Raw genomic sequence first — 27,361 nt, 5'->3', positions numbered from 1 at the left:
AAATCCCACTTGATCATGGTGTATGATCCTTGTAATGTGTTGTTGGATTCTGTTTGTTAGTATTTTGCTGAGGATTTTTGCATGTATATTCATCAGTGATATTGTTCTATAGTTTTCTTTTTTTGTCATATCTTTGTCTGGTTTTGGTATCAGGGTGATGGTGGCCTCGTAGAATGAGTTTGGGAGCGTTCCTTCCTCTGCAATTTTTGGAAGAGTTTGAGAAGGATGGGAGTTAGCTCTTCTCTAAATGTTTGGTAGACTTCACCTGTGAAGCCATCTGATCCTGGACTTTTGTTTCTGGGAGATTTTTAATCACAGTTTCAATTTCATTACTTGTTATTGCTCTGTTCATATTTTCTATTTCTTCCTGGTTCAGTCTTGGAAGGTTATACTTTTCTAAGAATTTGTCCATTTCTTCCAGGTTGTCCATTTTATTGGCATAGAGTGCTTGTAGTGGTCTCTTATGATGCTTTGTATTTCTGCGGTATCTGTTGTAACTTCTCCTTTTTCATTTCTAATTTTATTCATTTAAGTCCTCTCCCTCTTTTTCTTTTTTTTTTTGAATTTCTGAATTTTATTTTATTTATTTTTTTATACAGCAGGTTCTTATTAGTTATCCATTTTATATATATTAGTGTGTACATGTCAATGCCGATCTCCCAATTCATCCCACCACCACCACCCCCCACCGCTTTCCCCCCTTGGCATCCATACGTTTGTTCTCTACATCTGTGTCTTAGTTTCTGCCCTGCAAATCGTTTCATCTGTACCATTTTTCTAGGTCCCACGTATATGCATTAATATACGATATTTGTTTTTCTCTTTCTGACTTACTTCACTCTATGACAGTCTCTAGATCTATCCACAATCTCCTTTTTTTTCGTGATGAGTCTGGCTAAAGATTTATCAATTTTGTTTATCTTCTCAAAGAACCAGCTTTTAGTTTTATTGATCTTTGCTATTGTATTCTTTGTTTCTATTTCATTTATTTCTGCTGTGATCTTTATGATTTCTTCTACTAACTTTGGGTTTTGTTTGTTCTTCTTTCTCTAGTTCCTTTAGGTGTAAGTTTACATTGTTTATTTGAGATTTTTCTTGTTTCTTGAGGTAGGATTGTATTGCTGTAAATTTCCCTCTTAGAACTGCTTTTGCTGCATCCCATAGGTTTTGGATTGTCGTGTTTTTGTTGTCATTTGTCTCTAGGTATTTTTTTTTATTTTTTCTTTGATTTCTTCAGTGATCTCTTGGTTATTTAGTAATGTATTGTTTAGCCTCCATGTGTTTGTGTTTCTTACATTTTTTTCCCTGCAGTTGATTTCTAATCTCATAACGTTGTGGTCCGAAAAGATGCTTGATATGATTTTAGTTTTCCTAAATTTACCAAGGCTTGATATGTGACCCAAGATGTGATCTATCCTAGAGAATATTCCATGTGCACTTGAGAAGAAAAAGTAATCTGCTGTTTTTGGATGGAATGTACTGTAAACATTAATTAAATCTACCTGGCCTGTTGTGTCATTTAAAGCTTGTGTTGCGTTATTAATTTTTTGTCTGGATGATATGTCCATTGGTGTAAGTGAGGTGTTAAAGTTCTCCACTATTATTGCGTTACTGTTGATTTCTTCTTCTATAGCTGTTAGCATTTGCCTTATATATTGAGGTGCTCCTATGTTGGGTGCATATATATTTATAATTGTTATATCTTACTCTTGGATTGATCCCTTGATTATTATGTAGTGTCTTTCCTTGTAACATTCTTTATTTTAAAGTCTATTTTATCTGATTTGAGTATGGCTACTCCAGCTTCCTTTTGATTTGCATGGAATATCTTTTTCCATCCCCTCACTTTCAGTCTGTATGTGTCCCTAGGTCTGAAGTGGGTCTCTTGTAGACAGCATATATACGGGTCTTGTTTTTGTATCTATTCAGCGAGCCTGTGTCTTTTGTTTGGAACATTTAATCCATTCACGTTTAAGGTAATTTTCGATATGTATGTTCCTATTACCATTTTCTTAATTGTTTTGGGTTTGTTTTTGTAGGTCCTTATCTTCTCTTGTGTTTCCCACTTAGAGAAGTTCTTGTAGCATTTGTTGTAGAGCTGGTTTGGTGGTGCTGTATTCACTTAGCTTTTGCTTTTCTGTAAAGCTATTGATTTCTCCATCGAATCTGAATGAGATCCTTGCTGGGTAGAGAAATCTTGGTTGTAGGTTCTTCCCTTTCATCACTTTAAATATATCATGCCACTCCCTTCTGGCTTGTAGAGTTTCTGCTGAGAAATCAGCTGTTAACCTTATGGGAGTTCCCTTGTATGTTATTTTCGTTTTTCCCTTGTTGCTTTTAATAATTTTTCTTTGTCTTTAATTTTTGTCAGTTTGATTACTGTGTGTCTTGGTGTGTTTCTCCTTGGGTTTATCCTGCCTGGGAATCTCTGTGCTTCCTGGATTTGGGTGGCTATTTCCTTTCCCATGTTAGGGAAGTTTTTGAATATAATCTCTTCAGATATTTTCTCGGGTCCTTTCTCTCTCTCTTCTTCTTCTGGGACCCCTATAGTGCGAATGTTGGTGCATTTAATATTGTCCCAGAGGTCTCTTAGGCTGTGTTCATTTCTTTTCATTCTTTTTTCTTTATTCTCTTCCGTGGTACTGAATTCCACCATTCTGTCTTCCAGGTCACTTATCCATTCTTCTACCTCAGTTATTCTGGTATTGGTTCCTTCTAGTGTAGTTTTCATTTCAGTTATTGTATTGTTCATCTCTGTTTGTTTGTTCTTTAATTCTCCTAGGTCTTTGTTAAACATTTCCTGCATCTCCTCAATCTTTGCCTCCATTCTTTTTCCGAGGTCCTGGCTCATCTTCACTATCATTATTCTGAATTCTTTTTCTGTAAGGTTGCCTATCTCCACTTCATTTTATTGTTTTTCTGGGGTTTTATCTTGTCCCTTCATCTGGTACATAGCCCTCTGCCTTTTCATTTTGTCTATCTTTCTGTGAATGTGGTTCATTCCACATGCTGCGGGATTGTAGTTCTTCTTGCTTCTGCTGTCTGCCCTCTGGTAGATGAGGCTATCTAAGAGGGTTGTCAAGGTTACAAATCTTCATCAGAGTCAGCATCATCTTCAGTGTGCTGGGGGAAAGGAAGGCAGTTGGTAATTTCAAGCTGGTCTTCTACAACAAGGCTCCAAAGCACTCCTTGAACCACCTCAATTCTCTGTCCTTCTTGGTAATGTTTGATAATCTCTAATACCACGAAGCCATCTATCTGCACTTGCTTCACAGCTGAATCTCCAGAACCCCCCTTTGCCTTTGCCTTTCCCTGCAGCGCCGGTGGTGGAGCTGGAAGAGGTGGCTGCAGCTTACTTGATTTTAATCCACATTTTTTGACGACTAATAATTTGGGGCACTTTTTTATGTGCGTGTTGGCCATTCATGTATGTGTTTATATATATATATATGTATATATATATATTTGAAGTGTCTATTCTGATCATTTGCCCAGTTTGTGTACTGGGTTTTTTGTCTTTTTATTTTTTTGTAGGAGTGCATTATATTCTGATATAAATAATTTGTCAGATATATGTTTTGTGACTATTTTCCCCTTCCTGAAGCTTAACTATTCATTTTCTTAATAGTGTTATCTTTTGATTAAAAGATTTTAATTTTGATGGTCTGATTTATTGATTATTTTCTTTTATGCTTAGTGCTGTCCCTGTCCTGTTTAAGAAACCTTTGCCTACCTCCCAGTTACAAAGATATTCTCCTGTTTTCTTCTAGAAGCTTTATAGTTTCAGCTTTTATCTGTGGGTTTACTTAGCTCTTCTTTTTGTAGCTTCTTAAGGTAAAACATTGGGACATACATTTTTTTTCTCTCCTTCACTAATACAAGCATTTTCTTAGCTGCATCACAAAAATATTTAAATAGTTTCATTATCATTCAGTTTTGAATGACCTATGGATTACTTAGAAGTACAAATATTTAATTTTCAAACATTTGGGGAGTTTCTAGATATTTTATTGATATTTCTAATTTAATTCTATTGTGATCAGAGAACATACTCTGTATAATTTCCTTCCTTTTAAATTTACTGAGACTCATTTTATGACTCACATATCATCCATCTTGGCAAATGTAGCATGTGCACTAGAAAAAGTGTGCATCTTACAATTTTTTTTTTTTTCGGTACGTGGACCTTTCACTGTTGTGGCCTCTCCCGTTGAGGAGCATAGGCTCTGGACACACAGGCTCAGCAGCCATGGCTCACAGGCCCAGCCGCTCCGTGGCATGTGGGATCTTCCCAGACGGGGGCACGAACCCGTGTCCCCTGCATCAGCAGGCAGACTCTCAACCACTGCGCCACCAGGGAAGCCCTACAATTTTTTATTACAGTGTTCTAAAATTATCAGTGAAGTCACAGTGGTTGATTGTGTTTTATATATTGTCTTCACAATCCTGATATATTTACAGGTATTTCTGTCACATTTTATCAAATTCTTAGAAAGTGGTGTTAAAATCTCCAACTAGTTAATTACCTATTTTTTCCATTAATCCTGTCAAGTTTTACTTCTTTTATTTTGATATTCTGTTTTAAAGCACATAAGCATTTGTGATTGCTGTATATTCCCAATAAACTGACCTTTTATCATAATGATATGCTCAACTCTATCATTGGTAATACTCTTTGTCTCCAAGTCTACGTCATCTTTTATTAATAAAACCTCTTCTTATGCTTACTTTTACATAAATACATCTTTTTCTGCTATTTACTTTCAAACTCTGTGTCTTTATATTTAGAGTACATGTAATATAGACAGCATAAAATCAAATTTTTATTGCCTTTTTTTTTATTCATTTGATTGATCTCTGCCTTTCAGTAAAGCAGTTATTGATATGGTTAGATTTAAGGCCTGCCATTTTATTATTTGTTTTCTGTATGTTCTTCCTTGTTTTGTTTCTGTTTCCCTGGTTTTGTTTGCTGTTATTTTTATGTGTTTTGGGGGGTTACTGAGCTTTTAAAATTTTTTCATTTTAATTTATCTGTTGGCTTTTTAGCTATAGCTCTTTGCATTATTACTTAGTTGTTATAGTTTGCATCCTTAACATTTCACCATCTACTCAGTTAATGTTTTACTACTTATGTAAAATATAAGAACCTTGTAATCTAGATCCATTTTGCTCCTTTCACTTCTTTTTCTTCTTAATTTTATTTATCTATTGATTGATTTTTGGCTGCGTTGGATCTTCATTGCTGTGTGTGGGCTTTCTCTAGCTGTGGTGAGCGGGAGCTACTCTTTGCTGCAGTATGTGGGCTTCTTATTGCTGTGGCTTCTCCTGTTGCGGAGCACGGGCTCTAGGTGTGTGGGCTTCAGTAGTTGCATCACGTGGGCTCAGTAGTTGTGTCTTGAGGGCTCTAGAGCACAGTCTCAGTAGTTGTAGTGCACAGGCTTAGTTGCTCTGAGACATGTGGAATCTTCCCGGACCAGGGATCAAACCCGTGTCCTTTGCATTGGCAGGTGGATTCTTAACCACTGCACCACCAGGGAAGTCCCTCCTTTCACTTCTTTATGCTCTTATTGTCAGATGTATTCTCTCTTTATAACTCTGTAACACAATGTTAAAATTCTTGCTTTAAAGTCATGTGTGTTTCAAATAAATAAAGAGAAGCACAATTTTTATATTTACACACGTGTATAGTTACCATTTCTGGTGCTCTTTATTCTTTCCTGAAGCTGTCAGTTTCTGTTATCATTTCTGTTCAACAGAATCTCCTTTAGCGTTTTTTTTATAGTGTGACTCTGCTGGTAATGAAATATTAGTTTTGTTTATCTAAAGATGACTTTGTTTAGCTTTCAATCCTGAAGAATATTTTTGACAAATCGAGTTCTATGTGTATGGTGGTTTGATTTTTTTTTCTTTCAGCCATTTAAAACTGTCATTCCATCGTCTTCTGGTCTCTTTTTTTTTTTTTTTTTTTCTCGTGGTAAGTTCTGAATTGTGTCATTGTTCCTGTATACATAAAATATTTGTCTCTGGCTGCTTTAAATACTCCACTTTATTAGTGGTTTTCAGCACTTTGACTGTGATGTGCTTAAATGGGTTTTCTTTACTTTTATCCTGCTTGAGATTTGCTCCAGTTTTTTTTTAATGGTAAGTTCTGTCTTTCAACAAATTTGGAAAGTTTTAAACTATTATTTCTTTTAAAGTATTTTCTTTTGTCTCAATCTCTCTTTTCTCCTTAAGGGGTTCTTAGTAGCTTTATGTTAGACCTTATATTATTGTCCTACAGATGCTGTTAAATACTTAATTTTTTTTCTGTTCTTCTGATTTGATAATACCTAATGTTTTGTCTTAAAGTTTAATGACTTCTGTTATCGCAAATCTGAGGGAAGCCTATGTTGTGAATTTTTCTCTCAGATACTGTTTTTAAAATTTATTTATAGAAATTCTATTTGGTGCTTTTATTTTATAGATTCTGTTTCCCTGTTGACATTTCCTATTTGAACATAGTGATTCTGAGCATATTTTCCTTTAAGTCCTTGAGTTTATACAGTTATACTACAGTGGAACTTATACAGTTGTAGTAGCTGATGAAAATCTCTTGTTTGCTAAATCCTCAGATTTAGATCAGACTCTCAGATCAGACTCCCTCAGTTTCCTGTTTCTTGTATATGAGAAACATTTTTCTGTGTCTTCATATGTCTAATAATTTATTTTTCTATCCTGGATCTCATTAATAGTATTTTGTAAAGTCACTTGATTTTGTTGTATTGGCTGGATGAAATCTCCAAGCTCTTAGTGTTCTCAAGCAGAAGAAGGCTGTGATGTGCTTTACAGAGAATATGTGTGTTCATAAGCATTGGTCAGGCATGAGTTATAGTGCTGTTTGCTGTGAGTTCAATGTTAATAAATCAACAGGTATATTAAATAAGGTGTCTTTAAACATAAACACATATAAAAGAAGGTTCTATATTGATTAGTTGACAAAAATGGAATCAGAGGCCCATAGGAACCAAACTCTGTATTTCCTCTGGGAGCAGTGGTTCAATATTCTCTAATTCAGTGTTCACAGCAACTTTAAAGAACGTAACTATCACAAATAATGAGAAGCAGCTATATATATCTAACTGCTTTGAGATAGTCTGTGGTATGACCATGACACATTTTAATGATCCCTTGTCTTATTTTCAACTTGTTAATTATAAAAAATGCTACAGAAACATTTTATATTAATATATTTCATCAGGATAGGTAGCCAGGAGTGAAATACTAAGGTGTCTACACATTTTTAGTAGGTCTGGATGTTGCCATATTACTCTCTAAGATAGTTGTACCAGTTGGTTTTTCTACCAACAGTATTTGGGAGTTCCAGTGCTCTATAAACTGTGAGCATGGGATATTATCAGTCTTATATGTTTACCAACATGATAGATGTGAATTAGTATCTCTCTGATTGGAATGTAAAATGTCATTTTCCTAATATCCAGTGGGATTGAGAATGTTTGCTGAATTCTGGACTATTCATAATTACATTTTAAAGGTTAATTATGTAAAAAAAAAAGTTTGGTCAAATTAATTAATTTCAAATAATTCAATATAAAATTATATGTACAATGCTGACCCTTTGATGAATGTGTGGACACTTTAAAAAAATAGAGAAGAAAGAAAAAGTTGAAAGAAATGAATGATATAGGACGTGGGTCAGCAAATTATGGCCTACAGGCCAACACTACTCCAGTACCTATTTTTCTAAATAACGTTTTATTAGAACACAGCGATGCTTGTCTTTACATGTTGTCAGTGGCTGCTTTCACATTGTTTTTCAGTGTGAAAAACCGTTTTTCACCAACAGAGTTGAATAGTTTCAGCAGGGACCATATAACCCATAAAGCCATGACTACTTTCTGGCCTTTTGCAGATAATGTTTGCCACCTCCTCACATAGAAGCATAATTGCTATAGACCAAGGTAAATACCTGAATTATTATAACTAATCACTTTTCTCATTTGCTATTACCACACCAGATACTAAAACTCAGAATTTATATGGTTGAAATTTTTTTGTATTCCTTTGGGCCTATTTTACAACTGTATTGTCATTTTAAAACTTATATAATTGCTATAAAGTATAAATTATTTATTAGCTGCAAGCAGATGAATTTATTATTTTACTTTGAAATCACATTCCATCTCATTTTTAAATTAATTATAAGAAATCACACTGGTTTCTCCTTTACTTTTCCATCTGATGAGTCACTTTTAGAGTGAATTGTTTCTCTGGCTTCTACTGACATACTGGCTAGGACAAAAATCATATTAGGCAATGTGGATTGAGGAAATACATTTTCAAAAACTTATTATAATCTTGATCATACTTCAGCTTTTACTTTGCTTCTCACTTCTGTTTTCTGAAGTCGGGGTAAGCATCTAATTAAGGAGTTTGAACATGAACCAGAGAACAAGGTCAAGTACAAATTTTCATGGTATTCTCAGATCCCATTGTGTGAATCTGAAGAAGAGAATCAATTAGGGTTTAATTTAAGATCAAGAAGTAAACAAAAAATTGGAATACATTGGAATAACAGAATTAGAGAGGGAGAATAAATCATTCATTCATTCATTCATTCATTCACCAAGTATTTATTTAGCATCTATACCAGGCAGTACATCAGACCCAATTATGTATTGATATGGCCCAAGGAACTCAATTATATGCCTAGACAGATATTTGGTTTTTCTCTCTGGGTGGCTATATATGAAAATTTTTTCTGATGTTTATCACAAGTTGCTACTTTGAAATACCCTGTGATGTTCTGCAGTCATGGAATATCTAGGGATGTTTGCACCTCTATGTATATTATTTATTTCCTCATAGGTTTTATGTCTGGAGTTTTCATAGATATCACCTTTCAGTTTGGTTACTTAGTTATAGCTATGAATGACAGAAAACAACATTTCAGTTTTTTCTATTTCTTAGAGAAATACTTTTAAAAAATCCCACAGCAATGCTCTTCAGAAAGGAAATCAGAGTTAGCACATAAACATAGGTAAATCCTTGTTAAAATATCACAAATACAAAGAAATTCTAGCAGTTATCTTGATTTAGGAACTCCTAAGGAAAGGTATGATTCAGGGGAAAGTTTAAAGAAATGTGTTTTTATAAATCAAGAAGTGTTTTAACCTCTTCCAACACCTACTTCTGCCCATCAAATAAATACTAACTTGTCTTGCAAGTGACTCTTCTTTGCAGCCTTTCCTGGTATCATTCTCCCTGATGGAAATCATCACACCTATTGGGTTCCATGTCAGTATGGCATTTTTTTGACTACTATTCTGTCTACCTTTCAGTAGAATACAAGCTCTTTGCAGAATAAGGCTGTATGGTATTCATCCTTATGTATTACAGAATCTGACATATTGCCTGGCATACACATTCAGTAAATGCTTCTTGTTTGAATAAATGATTTATTCTCCCTCTCTAATTCTGTTATCACAATTTACTCCCATTTTTTGTTTACTTCTTGATCTTAAATGCAACACTATTTGATTCTCTTTTTCATATATACACTTTGGAACCTGAGGACATCATGAAAATTTGTACTTGACCTTGTCCTCTGCTTCATGTTAAACTCTTTAATCATTTGCTTACTCTGATAACTTTAACCAGCCCTTTATTTACTCATCCTGTTAATAGGGGGCCTCACATCCCTTTATCCTCTTCTTTTCTATTTTTCTAAATGAGGGAAGAGAAAAAAGAAAAAAAAATAACATAGTTATTTATGCCCATCATGCCCCCAAGTCAGAAGTCTCTCTTTGTGACCATATTATATTACATAGAATGATAAAGACTGGTAAGTAGCCTAGCAATTCTTAAATCTACCCAGACCTCTTAAATGGGATTCTTATATACTGCTGGGCCTGGTAAACAATTGAAAACAGAGTAGCAGAGTTCAATATTTTTTAAAAACTACTACTTTTGACTAGTAGTATTCTCACGTCCCAAAAAAGTTTTCTGAGTCCTTTTTACTTAGGGCTTTCATGGGAAGTGATCTTGTCAATACCGGTTCTGCCAAGCACTCCAATTAATCAGTGGCCTTTAAACTGATAATGCTATCGCTTTCAGCAGCAAAGTAACGTGATTATTCCAGAGTTAATGTGGCTTGCATTTAAATCAGATGTATTTTCAAATTAAGAACAAAATTCAGATGGAACCAGTAAGAATACTTTTGGTTTCAAATAACAGACAAATACAATCCCAACTTACTTAAGCCAGAAAGAGAATTTATTGACTCATATACCAAAAATCTTAGAAATACTGTGAGTTCTGTCAAAGCTTTACCGTATAGCTTAATAATGTCTACTGAGGACCTGATTTCTTTCCATGTTTTTGAATTCCACAGTGTCAACTTCACATTAGAACCAACCCCTCTTATAGCCCCAAGATGGGTGCCAATGGCATCCAGGGCTATATGCTACTAACTGAGAACATGTGAGGGTCTGAGATTTTACCCTTTCTGCAAGCTGACAAGTTAATCTGCCAGTTTCATGGATGCTACTAGAAGACATGAGACTCCTAGGTGTGAGATGAAGGACACTTTCTTACTCCCAACAGTAGCAATAGCCAGCATTTTTTCATGCTGCTTACGTAAACCCCAGTTTCCACACAATGATGCAAAGAGGTTCATTGATACCTTAGCAGTCAGTTGTGCTACCAGAGAGGTATTCTGAATTTAGGGAACCTGACCCTTTTATAACAGGCAGTAAGCATGACTGCCCTTTGCTCCAGAGGGAGAAGCTATCTCTGTCTTCCAAGGCTGTAAGGAAACCAGCCTTTGCTCCAGATGCAAAACCTATCTAATCTTCCAAGACAGTTCATTATACAAATGTTTTGAAAAGATAATCCAGAATAAAGGCAGTGAGTGCTTCTGTTTAAGACATGCAGGGACGTAAGAGACCTATAGGGAATTCTCTCCTAACACTACCATGTTCACTGAAATGAGAGAACCTTTTGTCCCAGCATTCCCAGGAGAATCCCTGAGAGTCACCTTCCTGAACAAATTATTGTGGCTAGGAGATAGGAGTGTACTAACTGGCTCAGTCTAGGTCACATGATTCACCCCTGAGCCAGGAGAGGAGTCACCTTGGGAACCCCATGGCACACCAATAGAAATTGGGGACATTGGCAGAGGACAAGCAGGGATATGAGCACTGGGAAGGCAACCCAAAATTGCCCATTCCACATGCTCTGTTTACTGAATGTCAAAGTTAAGAAGTGAAAAAGGTATGAATGTAATCTCGGACATTCTAGTATCAATAAAGGTTAGTGTCTAGGGGAGTTTCAGTCCAAAACTGTGTTAGTATCACTGTAGTCTTTCTTCCGCCACCACTGTAGCCAGAGTATTATAAAACACTTTGTTCACCACTGAATACTGAATGAAAGTGAGACTCTTTAGCACAGTACACATGCCTTTAACAGTGTGATTCCAACCCAGTCCTTCAGCCTCAGCCCTTGCCCCCATCTCTCTAGTCCCTCTGTGCCCAGTCATGTCAGCTTTCTTATTTTGTACCTTTCTTCCTGTTCTTATTATCTTGTGAAAGCCCTTCCCTCCTCACCTCTATCTGCCTCAGGCAGAATTAACTGTGTGCCCTGTATATATTCACAAATAGCATTGCATACATGATACATTCTTTACCTAACACTTACAGTTTTTTCTAGCATTTATCACAGTTCGTATGTATATATTTATGTAGTTAGGTGATGAACAGTTGTCTTCCCTACTGTATCGCATGCACCACGGTGCAGAAATCAGGTCCGATTTATTCTCCCTCATGCCTTTTAGGTGGTGAATGCTCAGTAAATGTCTGTTGCTATTGAATGTTTTTTAAAATATAAGAGGCAAGGTGGCATAAAGTTAAAACTGCTGGCTCCTTCGTGAGATTGCCAGAAATTCAAATCCTAGATTCGTCACTTACCAGCTAGGTGATCTTGGGCTAGTTTAAGTTCTCTGTGTCTCTGTTCTCACATTGATAAAATGAGAATCATAGTACCTATTTCATAGGGTTGTTTTTAATTGAAAATGAGAAAATATACATGCAGTGCTTAAATATTATGCCTACTGTTCAGTAAACACCCAACAGTTGCTGCAGGAGGTAGGAGTCTGTGTGTCTGTCTCCTTACTAGACTCTCCACTTCTTTAAGACGGCAGCCTGCATCACTAATGATGCCAGGACTTAGCCTGAGGCCCAGCATGTCATAATTGTTCAATAAATGTTCATTGAATTACATTGTTGTCAAATTTGAAGAATGCTAAGATTAAATCACTAGATTAATTTGGTAATAATGACATGTTGTCCCAACTTCTGTAGTCCTTTATTATGTTTGTTAATTGTTAAAATTAATAGCTCTCATTTCTATCATTTATTATATCCTTATTCTATTCCCGGCGCTAATGGAACATGAATTACCTCATTTAATTTCCATCACGTCTTATGAGGTGTAGGTTTTTAATTATACAGATTAGACAGTGCAGCTTTAGAGAAGTTAGAAGACTTGCCCAAAATCGTGCAGCCAGCAATAGAAAGAAATACGTAGAGTTCAAATTCAGTTTCTTCCCCAGAAGTGAGTATGTTATAAAATACTCACTTATATTTATGACAATGAAAATGGCTTTTACTCTATTTTTTTAAATTAATTTCTTTATTTTTGACTGCGTTGAGTCTTCATTGCTGCATGCAGGCTTTCTCTAGTTGTGGTGAGCGGGGGCTACTCTTCATTGCGGTATGCGGGCTTCTCTTGTTGCGGAGCACGGGCTGTAGGTGTGGGCTTCAGTAGTTGTAGCACATGGGCTCAGTAGTTGTGGCTTGTGGGCTCTAGAGCGCAGGCTCAGTAGTTGTGGTGCACGGGCTTAGTTGCTCCACGGCATGTGGGATCTTCCTTGATCAGGGCTGGAACCCGTGTCCCCTGCATTGGCAGGTGGATTCTTAACCACTGAGCCACCAGGGAAGCCCGAAAATGGCTTTTACTCTATTGAGAATGGGTATTGTACCAAAACCAAACAACCTAGTAATGCCTCATAGTTTGTTACATTGAGCAGTGCCCTAATGGAGACTTCCTCCAAAATGAAAGACACCCCCACTGACTCTAGATCTTGTAATTCCCAGGTGGCTTTGTGGACGAGGGTTTGTTAGTTTCAGAGTTTGGCAAAAGGGGTGCAAAACATTCCATCAGCTTTCCTTGTTTATGGTAAGAACTATGTTAAAAGAAAACTTGGACTACAAATAGCATTTTTTTTATCCCTTTAATCATTTTTTGGCAGTCATGGTCACAACACACACTGACAAACAGATGCAGACTGAAATGTGCTGCCCTGCTCACCAAAACAGCACCTTCAGAAAGAGCCTTAAATGCAGTATTTCTTCACTGTTTTTGATTTGTTTTGTTTTGTTTTTTGTTTTTGGCCACACTGTGTAGCATGTGGGATCTTAGTTCCCTGTTTTGATGTGGGAGGTGCTTTTCCCTCCCCTGAAAAATGTACCTTTACCTACGGATTTATCTTAGAAACACAAACAGATCACTAGATAATAGTGGTGGTTACTGTTCACAGACATGGAAGAAAGAATGGTACTAGAAGTTTTCCAGAGGAAGAAGCTCAACTATTTCTGGACAGTATGAGAAATCTTACAACGAGGAATCCTGCAAATATTGGGTTGGCCAAAACGTTCGTTCGTGTTTTTCCATAACATCCTATGGAAAACCCAAACGAACTTTTTGGCCAACCCAATACTTATCTTTCCCTGAGGAGTTAACTCTCATCTTTTGGAGAAACCTAGGCTGCGTTACACTCCCCCCCCCCCATATTTGTGCTTAGAAGATTAAGATAATATTTTTTAAAACTCACCCATGACATTATCAAAGGATGTTTTCATGTTTGATAAACACTTTGATGAACTCATTTGATTAGTTCTCAGAAAAGGGAATATAACTACTTTCTGAAAATATTATTTTTTTCCATTTAAATATAAAGAACTGGTAGGGAAAAACTGACTGTAGTCTTATATAATTTATAAGTAAACCATCTCTCTTGATTCATCGGCTATATTTTGGGGAAGGAGCATAACCAACAAAGTAATTCCTAAATATGTTTTCAAAAAGGAAATATTATATTAAACATTTATTAATCACCTCTTATATGTCAAAGAGTTATAGGCAGGGGAGACAACAATGAGAAAGACATATACTTGGGCATCACTCAAGCTAATGAGGCTGACGGCAGGTAAACAAACATTTACAACACAGGAATAAAGAAGCTAATATCTGCTACCTTAAAATCTCAACCCTGTCTAAAACCAACATGCTACTTACTCCTTGCCTACCCCAGCAGCTGAATGGAGCTGGAGAAACCCACAACACTACACTGATACCTCACTTTAGTTTTTTGTTGAAATATAGTTGACATATAACACTGTTATTAGTTTTAGGTGTACAACACAATCATTTGAGAGGTATGCAGTTTGACACTTGATCAGCACAAGTTTGAACTACTCAGGTTCACTTATACGTAGATTTTTTTCAGTAAATACATACTACAGTACTACATGGATCAAATCGCTAATGTAGAACCACAGATATGGAGGGCCCACAGTAAAGTTAAACTCGAATTTTCATCAGCATCCCTAACCTCTGCATTATTCAGGGGTCATCTGTATATGTTGTGAGATGATTACCACAATAAGTTTAATTAACATCCAATCATCAGTTACAATTTTTTTAAATTTCTTATGATGAAAACTTTTTAAATCTACTTTTTAGCAACATTCAAACATACAACACAGTATTATTAACAATTGTCACCATGTTGTACGTTACATCCTCAGGACTTACTTATGGTATACCTGGAAGTTTGTATCTTTCGACCACCTCCATCAATTTTACCTACTTCACCCACCTCCTACCCCTGCCTCTGACAACCACCAGTCTGTTCTCTATATCTGTGGGTTCACTTTTTTTTTTAGATTCCACATGTAAATGAGATCATACAGTATTTGTCTTTCTCTGTCTGATCGATTTCACTTAGCATAATGCTCTCAAGGTCCATCCATGTTGGTGCAAATGGCAGGATTTCCTTTTCTATGGCTGAATAGCTTTCAGTGTGTGTGTGTGTGTGTGTATCACATTTTATTTCTGCATTTATTTGTCTTTGGACACTTAGATTGTTTCCATGTCTTAACTATTGTAAATAATGCTACAATGAACATGGGTTTGCAGATATCTTTTTGAGATAGTGATTTCATTCTCCTTGGATAAGTACTCAGCAGTGGAATTGCTGGATCATATAGTAATTCTATTTTTAATTTTTTGAGGAACCTCCATACTGTTTTCCATAGTGGTTGCACCAATTTACATTCCCACCAACAGTGCACAAGGGTTCCCTTTTCTCCAAATCCTTGGCAACACTTATTTCTTGTTTTTTGATGATAGCCATTCTAACAGATGTGAGATGATATCTCAGTTGTGATTTTGATTTGTATTTCCCTGATGGTTATTCATGTTGAACACCTTTTCATGTACCTGTTGACCATCTTTGGAAAAATGCAGATCCTCTGCCCATTTTCTATTTGGACTTTTTTTCTGTTGAGTTCTTTATATATTTTGGATATTAATGCTTTATCAGATACATGATTTGCAAATATTTTTCCTATTCAGTAGGTTACTTTTTTATTTTGTTGGTTTCCTGTGCTGTTCAGAAGCTTTTTAGCTTGATATAGTCCTAGTTGTCTATTTTTGCTTTTGTTGCCTTTGCTTTTGATGTCAAATCCAAAACCATTTTCAAGACTGATGTTAAGGTGCTTAACACCTTAAGGTGTTTTCTTCTGGGAGTTTTATGGTTTCAGGTCTTACATTCAACTCTTTGATCTGTTTTGAATTCATTTTTGTGTATGGTGTAAGGTAGTGGTCCAGTTTCTTTCTTTTCCATGTGGCTGTTTGGTTTTCCCAACACCACTTATTGAAGATATTTTTCTTTTCCCATTTTATATTCTTGTCTCCTTTGTTGTAAGTTAATTGACTAGATATGCATGGGTTTATTTCTGAGCTCTCTATTCTGTTCCATTGATCTCTGAGTCTGTTTTTATGCCAATACCATACTGTTTTGTTTACTACAGTTTTGTAATGTAGTTTGAGATCAGGAAATGTGGTGCCTCCAGCTTTGTTCTTCTTTCTCAAGATTGCTTTGGCTATTTTGGAGTCTTTTGTGTTTTCATAAATATTTTAGGGCTATTTGTTCTATTTCTGTGGAAAATGCCAGTGAAATTTTGATAATAATTACACTGAATCTATAGATTGCTTTGGGTAGTATGGAAATTTTAACAATATTAATTCTTCCTATCCATGAGCAAGAAATATCTTTCCATTTATTTGTTTCTTCTTCAGTTCCTTTCATTACTGTCTTATAATTTCCAGTGTACAGATCTTTCACTTCCTTGGTTAAATTTATTCCTAGATACTTTATTCTTTTGATGAAGTTATAAATTGAATTGTTTTCTTAATTTCTCTGATAGTCTATTATTAGTTATAGAAACACAACAGATTTTTGTATATTGATTATGTACCCTGCAACTTTACTGAATCCATTTATTCTAGTAGTTTTTTTGGTGGTGTCTTCAGGGTTTTCTATACACAAGATCATGTCATTTGCAAACAGAGACAATTTTACTCTTCCTTTCTGATTTGGATACTTTTAACTTTTTTTCTTGTCTAATTGCTCTGGCTAGGACTTCCAGCCCTGTGTTGAATAAAAGTCACAAAGGTGGGCATCATTGTCTTATTCCTGATCTCAGAGGAAAAACTTTCAGCTTTTCACTGTTGAATATGGTGTTAGCTGTGGGCTTGTCATATATAGTCTTTATTATGTTGAAGTGCATTCTCTCTATACCCATTTTGTTGAGAGTTTTTGTCATGAATATATGTTGAATTTTTGACAAATGCTTTTTCTTTATTGAGAATTTTATATGATTTTTGTCCTTCATTTTGTTAATATAGTGTATCACATTGATTGATTTGCTGATGTTGAACCATCACTGCATCCATGGAATAAATCCCATTTGATCGTGGTGTATGATCCTTTTAATGTATTGTTGAATTTAATGTATTGTTGCTAATACTTTGTTGAGAATTTTTACATGTATGTTCATTAAGGATATTGGCCTGTAATTTTCTTTTCTTGTAGTGTTCTTGTCTGATTTTGGTATCAGGGTTTGCTGTCCTTGTAAAATGAACTTGGAAGTGTTGGCTCCTCTTTTATTCTTTGTAAGAGTTTAAGAAGGTTTGGTATTAATTCTTTAAATGTTTAGTAGAATTCACCAGTGAAACCATCTGGTCCTGGACTTTTGTTTGAATCAGTAATCAAAATCCTCTGAACAGTCTCTTTACTAGTAACTGGTCTCTTCAGACTTTCTGTTTCTTCATGATTCAATCTTGGTAGATTGTATGTTTCTAGGAATTTACCTATTTCTTCTAGGTTGTCCAGTTTGTTGGCATATGACTTTTCCTGGTAGTCTCTTATGACCATTTGTATTTCTGTGGTATCAGTTGTAACATGTCCTCTTTCACTTCTGTTTATTTGAATCCTCTTTCTTTTTTTCTTTGTGAGTCTAGCTAAAAGTTTGTCTGTTTTGCTTATCTTTTCCAAAATCTACCTCTTAGTTTCATTGATCTTTGCAGTTATCTTTTTAGTCTCTGGTTTAATTCTACCCTGATCCTTCTTATTTCCTTCCGTCTGCTAACTTTGGTCTTGATGTCTCACTTTAAATGTGTGACTACCATCCTCAAATGGTCCCTCATTTTGCTGGCAGTCCTACTGCTCTCCCCAGTGTTTTCACTCTTTCCTCTCTGTTAAACTGTTTCATACCATTTCCTTGGTCCTTAACCTCCAACATCCCCCTTTGCAACCTTCATGACATGGTTTCCGTTTGACTAAGAACATCCAGAGAGACTGTCCACCTGTCCTCACATTCATCCAGTGTCTGCCCCTGCACCGTGTTCTCTCCTTTCCAGTCACAGGAGATGTGCTGTGTTTGCTCCTCTCCCAGAGAAGCCTTCCACTGTGGACAAGATCCCACTTTCCCTAACTTCCCTGGCAGCTGTGCGTCACCATGCGACTAAATTTTGACCAACAGAAGTAAGCAGTTGGATTTCCCTTTAAGAGTGAGGCATGCCCTTCCTTCACCTTCCCTCCATCCCACAGTGTTTGCAACACAAACCAAAGTTCCTGCCCTCGTGTAACTTACATCTGGTTAGGGGGAAAAGACAACAAATAAATACACATAAGTAGATATACAGTATGTTTGATGGTATTGGGTGCAATGGAAATAAATAAAGCAGGGTCAAGCAAATGGGGAGTGGGGCATAAGGGAGAATTTTGCTATTTATTCTGTAGTGACAGAGAAGGCTTCACTGATAAGACAGCATTTGAGCAAAATCTTACATCAGTTTGGATTAGGTGTTCTTGCATATAAATAAACCTCAAACAACATTGGCTTAAACAAGATAGAAATATATTTCCTTCAAATGAACAAAACCTGTAAGTCAGGCCAGGACTGGTAATGAGGCTCTACGAGGTCACCACAGACCCAGGACGCTTCAGCTTACAGCTCCCCGTGGCCGCAGTGCAGGCCTCCCAGCCTAGGTGTTGCCATCTGCTTTCCTTCCAGGCCACAGGAGGTGTGTTGCTGCCCTGCACTACCATTCATTGTTAGCTTGCCTTGGATTTTACAGTTTATTACTTTACTTCTCACCTTCACTTTGGTCAGGAGAAGGGGATTTTAATAGCCAAGTTTCCCACTCTGTGTACAACTCTGGACAAATCGTGTCAGTTCTCTGGGCCTCTGGATTTCATTTCTGAGCTGAAGGGATTGGAGTAGACCTCTCGTCAACTCTAAAACTGAGTGGTTCTAAAATAATCATTTAATTTCTGAATTTTCCACCTAATTTTTCTTGCATAACCATGACCAGCTGTGATCAAGCAATTCAGTTATTTAATGTTAAATTTATTTTTTCACCTTAACACTAATTTTTAAAAGCCTCAAAGAGAAATTATTTACTTGACAAATTTTTAAACTCTGAATCAGCAGCACACATTATTCTAAGGATTTTTTAAAAATTCACCTGCCCAGGATGCAACTCAGATATATTCCCTGGGAATGGGAAGTGAGGTGATGGGATGAATTTTAAATCTCCAAAGGATGTTCCAGTGTGCACCCCTGGGTAAGAAGCACTGCTTCATGGCATTCCAGCTAGTGTCAGTAGTGTCCCTTTGGAACAAGCTTCCAGAGAACATCTTGTTTTGAGGCCCCATCACCCTGTGTAATCCTGTCCTCTTAAGTTAGCAAGAACTTTTGAGGCCAAAGGATTGCATTTGGGATTGGATGGCAAACATTCCCATTGATTGATCATTGGTTTTGATCATCAGAGATAAATGATCAAAATTTTCAAAGCAAATTTTTATATTATTAATAGAATGAAAATCTGTAGAAATCTTATATTTAATTTCTAAACTGCTCAGTTTACACAGTTACTTTTGGCCTGAATTGTTTTCTGATGAAAGACCTGAAGTCAGGAACTTGAACAAGTGACTTTGTAAAATAGCAGATGGAACTGTGTTGATGTTAATAAGAGGCCTCACCTCACTGCCATGTACAGATTTATCTATGAGCAGCTTCTAAAAGGTGAGACTTACTTGAGCCTAAGTCCCAGGACAGATGGCTCTACCATGGGGCCACTTAGTCCAAGTAAATGTATTGACAGGTTCCAGCCCCTGATCTTGCATTAATAATCCCTATGCTCTGTAAATTCAGATTCTTCCCATGTCTGTGCCATGGCTATTTTTTTAAACTGACTTAGAGATTTTGAAACTGAATATAGACGAAACTTTTAGAATAAGAATAATGCTTACACAATGGAATTAATGTGCTTCATGGCGTCAGTATTTCTGAAAGGAAGGTAGATACTATCAGTTTGTTCGGTTATTCATTTGTTCATTTATTCATTATAGGAACATTTAAAGGTCCCCTACTATTTTGCTAGGTACAGCTCTAGGAGGCAGGGCTACAGCAGTTAACAAAACAGACAAAAATTTCTGCTGTGATGGCATTTAGCTTTTGCAGAGGAGTGAGGCGGTGAGAAGAAAAGAGTTGAGGAAAGTCAAATGCTAAGAGGTTTGTTCCTTGCTTGAGCCACACTGTGGAACCATAATTAATCTGATCTATTATATTTCAAGATAAACTTTTGTTGTTGTTGTGAAATTTTTGTCTTTTCACCTGTGAGTAATTTTTCTAACAAACTTAGTTAAAATGATTTTATGCTAAGTACAGATCCACTCTAAAATTTAGATCAAGATGAGATTTTAATTAGTTATAACTAATTTCCTAAAGCATGTTAAGAACTTGCTCAAAAAAAAAAAAAAAACCACTGGGACATTAATTAGCTAGCACTGTAGCTGGCACATAATAGATTGACCAAGTTATTTATGAGGAGAATTGATTGCTGCCATTTAGTAAACAAGCCTCGCTTTTGAAAAGCAAAATTTAAAGATTTTGAGGGCTTCCCTGGTGGAGCAGTGGTTGAGAGTCCGCCTGCCAATGCAGGGAACACGGGTTCATGCCCCGGTCCCGGAAGATCCCACATGCCGCAGAGCGGCTGGGCCCATGAGCCGTGGCCGCTGAGCCTGCGTGTCCGGAGCCTGTGCTCCGTAACGGGAGAGGCCACAGCAGTGAGAGGCCCGCGTACCAAAAAAAAAAAAAAAAAAAAAAATTTAAAGATTTTTGAGCAAAAACAAAGGCCTTTTTAAAATTTTTCTTATTTCAATTTTTTCTAATTTAGAGAGGTTTTTTTTCTAATTTTTTAAGCTAGAAATGCCTGTCTTCTTTAAAAAAAAAATCAGAGCTTAACATCTGTTTTCTGGTACTTAGTTATCTCACCATTTCTTTTTATGAAGATGCTGAGTTTAATGAGCATGAAGAAAAAGCAAGAGGCTTTGTCCTCTTCCATACAAATGACAAATGGAAGACAGAAAAGGTCAAGGATATTGAGGAGGTCTAGTGAACTTTATTTAGAAAGTCTAAATGTTAAAAATTAACTTTTCTGCTTTCATCCTGCTATCACAATTTTCCTTCATCATTGAGCCTTGAATATAATTTTCTGCCCTGTTCTAATCTTCTCCCAAAGTACCTGATGATGAAAAGAACAGACTTACAGTTTTTGTCATTTCAAAATGCAAGCACGGCACCTGGCCAGTGGTTAGCGTGACTCCTAAGACCAAAACATTAAAGTTTGTTTTGCTTAAACTTTTAAAAATTATGTATTAACAATACTATTTCCTAATAGTATGCTAAATTACTGTTATAAATTTTCCTGCAGTTGATTCACATGCACATCACTTTTCCAGGAAGAAACTTATAATAATCAGGAAACATTCACCTACACAAAGGAAAGGGAGCTACGAATTTCAGAGAGATTGGTCCCCGTCCAGGAAACTGAGTCCCTCCTGCTTCTGACTCACCTGCCATTCCTCTATTTCAGTCCTGCAGGGCACACAGCTCCTACCCAACACTTGCCCATGGGACAGAGGACACTGTTGTGCCCTCGCAGTGACAGATTTATATGGACAAATATTAAGGCACACCTTATTTTCTTTATGTCTTATTTTCTTACGTCTTTTATTTTTAGTCAGATCATTGTATCAGGGTAAATCAGAGTCTGGTATCATAAGCATGTTTTTCAAGTGCTGGATTCTTTGTTCAGTTTTTAAAGATGAGACCTTGTTAAAACCTTTATAGTGTTGACTGTGGCAGAATTTGATTTTTGGCCTTTGAAATTTATTCATGTATGTTTTATTTTTGATTTATTTTTAATTTTTTAAATTGAAGTACAGTTGATTTACGATGTTGTGTTAGTTTCAGGTGTACAGCAAAGTGATTCAGATATAAACATATATATAATGTATATATATTCTTTTTCAGATTCTTTTCCCTTATAGGTTATTACAAAATATTGAGTTCCCTGTTTCATACAGTAGGTCTTTTTTGGTTATCTATTTTATATATAGTAGTGTGTGTACGTTAACCCCGAAGTCCTAATTTATCCCTACATTTCCCCTTTGGTAACCATGAGTTTGTTTCACATATATTTCAAGTATGGTGATGTTCCAAACATTATTGAAGATATATGCATATATATATATATGTGTGTGTGTCTAACTATGTCTGTACATTTATATTTGCTAACTGAGCTCATTCTATATTATATATCATAAAATTATTTCACACTCCTGTTAAAAGCTTTGTAGATATTTTAATGGCTGAATATTCTTTCATCATATACATGTGCCATAATTACCTTATAGTAATTTAGCTATTTAAAATAGTTACATTTGGGGCCTATTATAAATAAAAATACAATGAACACATTTCCCATATAGTTTCCTCATACTCAATTTCTTCCCCCTAAAATTATATTGCTAGAATGGTTCAGTGGATGCCAGAGAGATAAATTTAAAGAAAGTTTTAATTACTAATGTCCCCCCAAAAAAGAAGAAAATGGGTTGCATTATGGGATATAATGTGACTTTTATCCCAGACTGCCTTTTCTTCTTGCAATTCTAACGTTTAACATATGACCAACTATAGAGTAGTGGTAATCACAGGTGTTGTGGCCTGGCTCCTTGGGGTGTAACTGTGTCTCTGCCACTTCCTCACTGGACAGACAACTCGAACTATGCCTCAGTTTCCTCAGCTGTGAAATGCTAATAATAGTAGTCCCTGCCTCTTCAGGTTGTTGTAAGAATTAAATGGGTTAATTTATGTAAATCTCTGGGAACCGTGCTAGCACCGAGAAGATGCTCACTCACTAAATGTTTGTTCATAACAGTAACAGCCACAGCATCCAAGAGAATATTTCCTAATTTTACATTTTCAAAGATTATTCTTTTGTTTCTCTTCCTCTGGCATCTCAAATACTGAAGTATCTCAGATTACTTCTTAGACTCTTCCATACCTGCAAATACATGCATGGAATGTGCTTTAAGACTCCTAGGATTGCTAGTATTTGAGTTGTACACATAAATCACACAGCATGTTCACAGATCCTTATCTCAAACAGCCAATGGCAGAATTCTTAGCAAAATGCTTGTCACAGATGGTTGGGGGGCTTTTATAGTTTTCACCTTCAAGTCCAAAAGTTATCATGAAGATCACTAAAATAAAGGAGCAAAGTGTGATGTGAACTCCTGCATATCTCCAGTAGAAAGAGGAAGCTGCCTACCCCAGTCAGTATCCCAAACCCTTGGCCGTCTTCCTACCATAGCCACACGTTATGAGGCTGCAGATGGGTCTCTCTAAGGACATTTGCTCCATTTGTTACAGTAAGGTTTTTATTTTTATTACAGTAAATTCTTACCCCACAGAGCTTGGCTGAACCTCATGGAGTCACTAGCAACTCTTGTGTAGACAAGGCAGGCCTGCTGGGCCTTCTTGGCCCATTCCTGCTAAACTCAGAGCTGATGTTGGCCTGTTATATGTTTACATGCCAATGACAAAAAGGGAGGATGCAACCAGGAGAAAAGTGTGTATGAAGAGAGGAGCTGCCTCCATACAGATTCCTTCTCCCCATTCCCTTTAAAGCAAGGTTTCTCAGCGTCAGCTGTACTGACAGTTAGACCAGATAACTCTCTCTCATGGCAGGCTGTCCTATGCATTATAGAATGTGTAGTCACATCTCTGGCCTCTACCCACTAGATTCTAATATGACATACCCTCACCCCTGTTCATGGCAACCGAAAATGTCTCTAGACAAAACTGGCTCTAGGTGAGAACCCCTGCTCTAAGGCCACAGTGTCATAACATGTCTCTTGGTGCCCTTGGCTTTGGCCAACTGGTGTCATATTCCTCAGAGAGTTCTGTGATGAAAGGGGCCTTGAACACCATCTCAAAGTCCACCACTGAACTGTATGCAATGCAAAATAGACACCTGGAAGCACAGAAATAAAACCACTCCTCTACCAACATTATAACGCCAAGGCTTAAACTCTGTTCCTAAAAAGCTCAATTCCAGCTAAAGTAAAGAAAGTGATCTCTTCCTTTTTCTCAAAGTTAATACATTTGTACTAAAATTAATTACATCAGTAAAACGGCAGGTTTTAAAATGTTATCACTCTATTAATTTTTCCTGTAGTCATCATCTCTATAGTGAAAATGTATAGTCTTCAAGGTACATCTTCAAGAAGATATCATTAATCACCTTTAAAAATTGTGCATCCCTTTTAAAAATGTGTATATATTCCATAGTTCTAGTCATCTTAGACTTATTGAGCCACTTCTTTTCTAACAATTTTGTTCTCATAAACCTCATGCAGTGTTTTCATGTTCTGTGCTCAAGCTCAGTTCTTTGCACTCCTTTGGTATAAATAATGAGTTTATATTTTGAAGTTAATGGTTAATGACAATCATGTCTGTTATTTCTATAGAAATTAAATCATTGGGAAATACACTTAGATAAATGTAGCTGATATAGTTGCTGGTATGTGAATTCTATTATGGCGTTATGGAGTCTATTTTAATATAAACTGGTAAGATGGAATAAGCTGCATATTACCTTTTTTACCTTAGAATATTTTTTTACATAAATTGTTGAATCAAATTTAGAATCCAAATTATCACTGAACCTAAAATGTCATGTCATTATTTTAACACCATGAAATATTGCCAAACAACTGTTCTTAGTTTTCTCTCAATATTAAAACAAATATAAGTGTAGATGTGAGGGGTTTTTTAGCTAACTAATTGGAAATCGTACTGCTTTTTCAGTGGTTTTTATTGATTTTTCATGTCTATTTTTATGAAAAATCACATGCAAAAGGAGCCCCTTTATGAAATATGTAATAGCATATGTTTACACTTTTCATGTTGTGTTGCTGTTTATCTGAGTATTTCTTTTAGAAGTATTCTTGGCAAATATAGCTATGAGCTATAGTTATTTCATAATTTTAAAAAATTTTCCCTTTGATTTTCATGAGCTTACAAATGCTCTACAGAGAAATGCAACTGAACAATTAATTGGCAGTCATCAGATTTGGGCAAATTTTACATAACAACAATATTAATAAAAGCTAGCTTTTATTTAGTGTTTATTTTGTGTTAGATGTAACTTTGCTAAATTAGTTTCATGTAATCCTCATAGTGGTATGAATTTATTAAATATTTATGTCCATAATTGTCTGTGTTACTCTTTTTAATTGTCCATTATCCTAGCCTCTTGGTCAATCAGTGTCTTGGGAATATCTTGTAGTTGAAGAGTGTTTGTCTGACAATAAGTATTTATTAATGGGTTCAAAACTTTGCTAGACTTCTTGGTAAAAATGTTACAAATAATATAAAGAAGAAGAAAAGAAGGGCGAGGTAGGAGGAGCGATCTGGTTGAGGCCACGTGACCTAGAAACTTGAGATAACTAAGATTACAGTATCAGATGACATGCAATCAAGTGTAGATTGTGTGGTGGTGAGTTACAGGAATTCAGAGTTGGGAAAGGTTATTTAGACCTGAGGGTAGTTAGTGAAGCTCTGTGGGCAGTGGATTCTTATCTCAACCTCAAAGGAGTTTAGGATTTGGTTTGGTTGGTGACTGGCCAGTGTTGATACACATGACATTGTAGATGAAAGGACAAGCAAGAGAAAAGTCCTAGAGATGAGAAAAAGCTTCCAGTGTAATGAATACTTTTGATCCAAGGGTTTGAAACTTTCCTGAAATTCTGACATGATTTTTACACATTTTTAGGAAAAGAATATTGGTTGTATTCTCATTTTTTCTGACCTAAAATAAGAGAGCATGAAGGTATTTTCTCATATCAGAGAGACCTCAGATATGAAAAGTCAGTACACCCAGTATTCATTTGGTACTTGGGCTGCCCATGATTCCAGAGATAGAAGAAAAGTTAAAAAGTTGTGTTTTTCCTATTTATTTCCTTAATTCAAAATTTATTACACCATACGTTGCCCTACAACAGAGGATTACAATAGAAACTTGCCAACTGGTGTGTATTTTGCTTGTTGATAGTAAATATTTCCAGACACCTTTCTCACATTGGCATTCTCTATTTCAGTGGTTCTCAGCCTTTTTTTTTTTTTTTCTGCCTCTTTCTGACTATTTCTTCTCTCCTTCTAGGTTGCAGTCTGATATACTCTCATAATCTCTCATTACATAGAATAATTATTCTAAGGAGAGGTTAGGCCTGGGGAAGATTTGTATGAGAATCCAGGAGAGGGGTATGGGCCATAATGGTTTGAAAGTTCCCCTCAGAAATATTGGTATCTCCCCTTCACTGTGCCCTTTGCTATATAAGAATTTTTATATGCATTTTCAGTTTTATACCTCAGTTGATATTTTTCTGGAGTGTGATTAATACATTAGATTATTAATAAATTCAAATAAATTATCTTCAATAACTTAATTAGAAAGACTTTTTTAAATTCTTCTCTTTTTTATTTTATTTTTTAGATCCCCAAATCTAGGAGTGAGGGATCTATTCAGGCCCACAGGGTACCGCAACCAGAGTTGTCTGATGGCGTTCCTCTGGTCAGCCTGCAGCTAAGTCAGAGAAATTCCTGCTGGGATGACATGAATTCAGCAGAGGATGCTAATGCTGCCAACTTGCTATCCAGGTTAGCATGTTTCCTTTGTTTACACATCATGTATTGCATTATCTGTGCTGATATACAGGCCCGCATATGCAGGTATGTTTGCACGTATCCACCACCGGGGTCATCGGGATACAGGTCAGTAAAACTATTTAAAACTTACTGTAACTTTTGAAAAATTTCTGACTAGTAATTCTTATCACAGAAGCATTCTTATCACATAAGCATTCCTGGTTTGTTATATTTTATTTTATGGATTAAAACAAATTATTTAGTCAGTCGGACTGTGCTAGGCTCACATTAAAAGTTGGTAGAGTTATTTTTTAGATGCCTTTTCATAGTATGTTCAGTGGTCAATATTATTTGCAATTAAAGTGGACATCACAGTTGTTACTAGAACCAACTCTCACTCACAAATTTTGAATGTTGCCCTTTAACCTTTAGGTTGCACGTTAAACCTGAAAGCAAACTTCTTTGGTATACTTGAGGAAGAAGGCATACAATTTTCTTAAAATAGGTAAAGTGGAGTCTGAATCTTATTTACTCCTCACATATAGAATTTTTCCTTTTAAAGGTTTTTCATCTTTTATTGTAACTGACAACCTATTTCTATAATTTAAAAAATGTCATTACAAGTATAAGGCGGCTCGAAAGAATGGAAAGATTTTTAAGACATTGTATAAATAATA

The 27,361-nt window shown here is 36.0% G+C and overlaps 1 protein-coding gene across 1 annotated transcript in view; it reads left to right on the top strand.

Annotated features, from left to right (window-relative positions):
* FAM13A (family with sequence similarity 13 member A) overlaps nucleotides 1-27,361 on the top strand; it is a 329,540-nt gene that overhangs the window by 168,630 nt on the left and 133,549 nt on the right. Inside the window, exon 7 of the mRNA XM_081232918.1 lies at nucleotides 26,533-26,696. Within this exon, the coding sequence (XP_081089044.1) occupies nucleotides 26,533-26,696 (164 nt within the window). The remainder of the gene's footprint in view (nucleotides 1-26,532; nucleotides 26,697-27,361) is intronic.

Source organism: Mesoplodon bidens, assembly GCF_964165515.1.
Source record: "Mesoplodon bidens genome assembly, chromosome: 1".
Taxonomy (NCBI): domain Eukaryota; kingdom Metazoa; phylum Chordata; class Mammalia; order Artiodactyla; family Ziphiidae; genus Mesoplodon; species Mesoplodon bidens.
The sequence above is the reverse complement of the archived record's forward strand: the minus strand, read 5'-3'. Positions and strand labels throughout refer to the sequence as shown.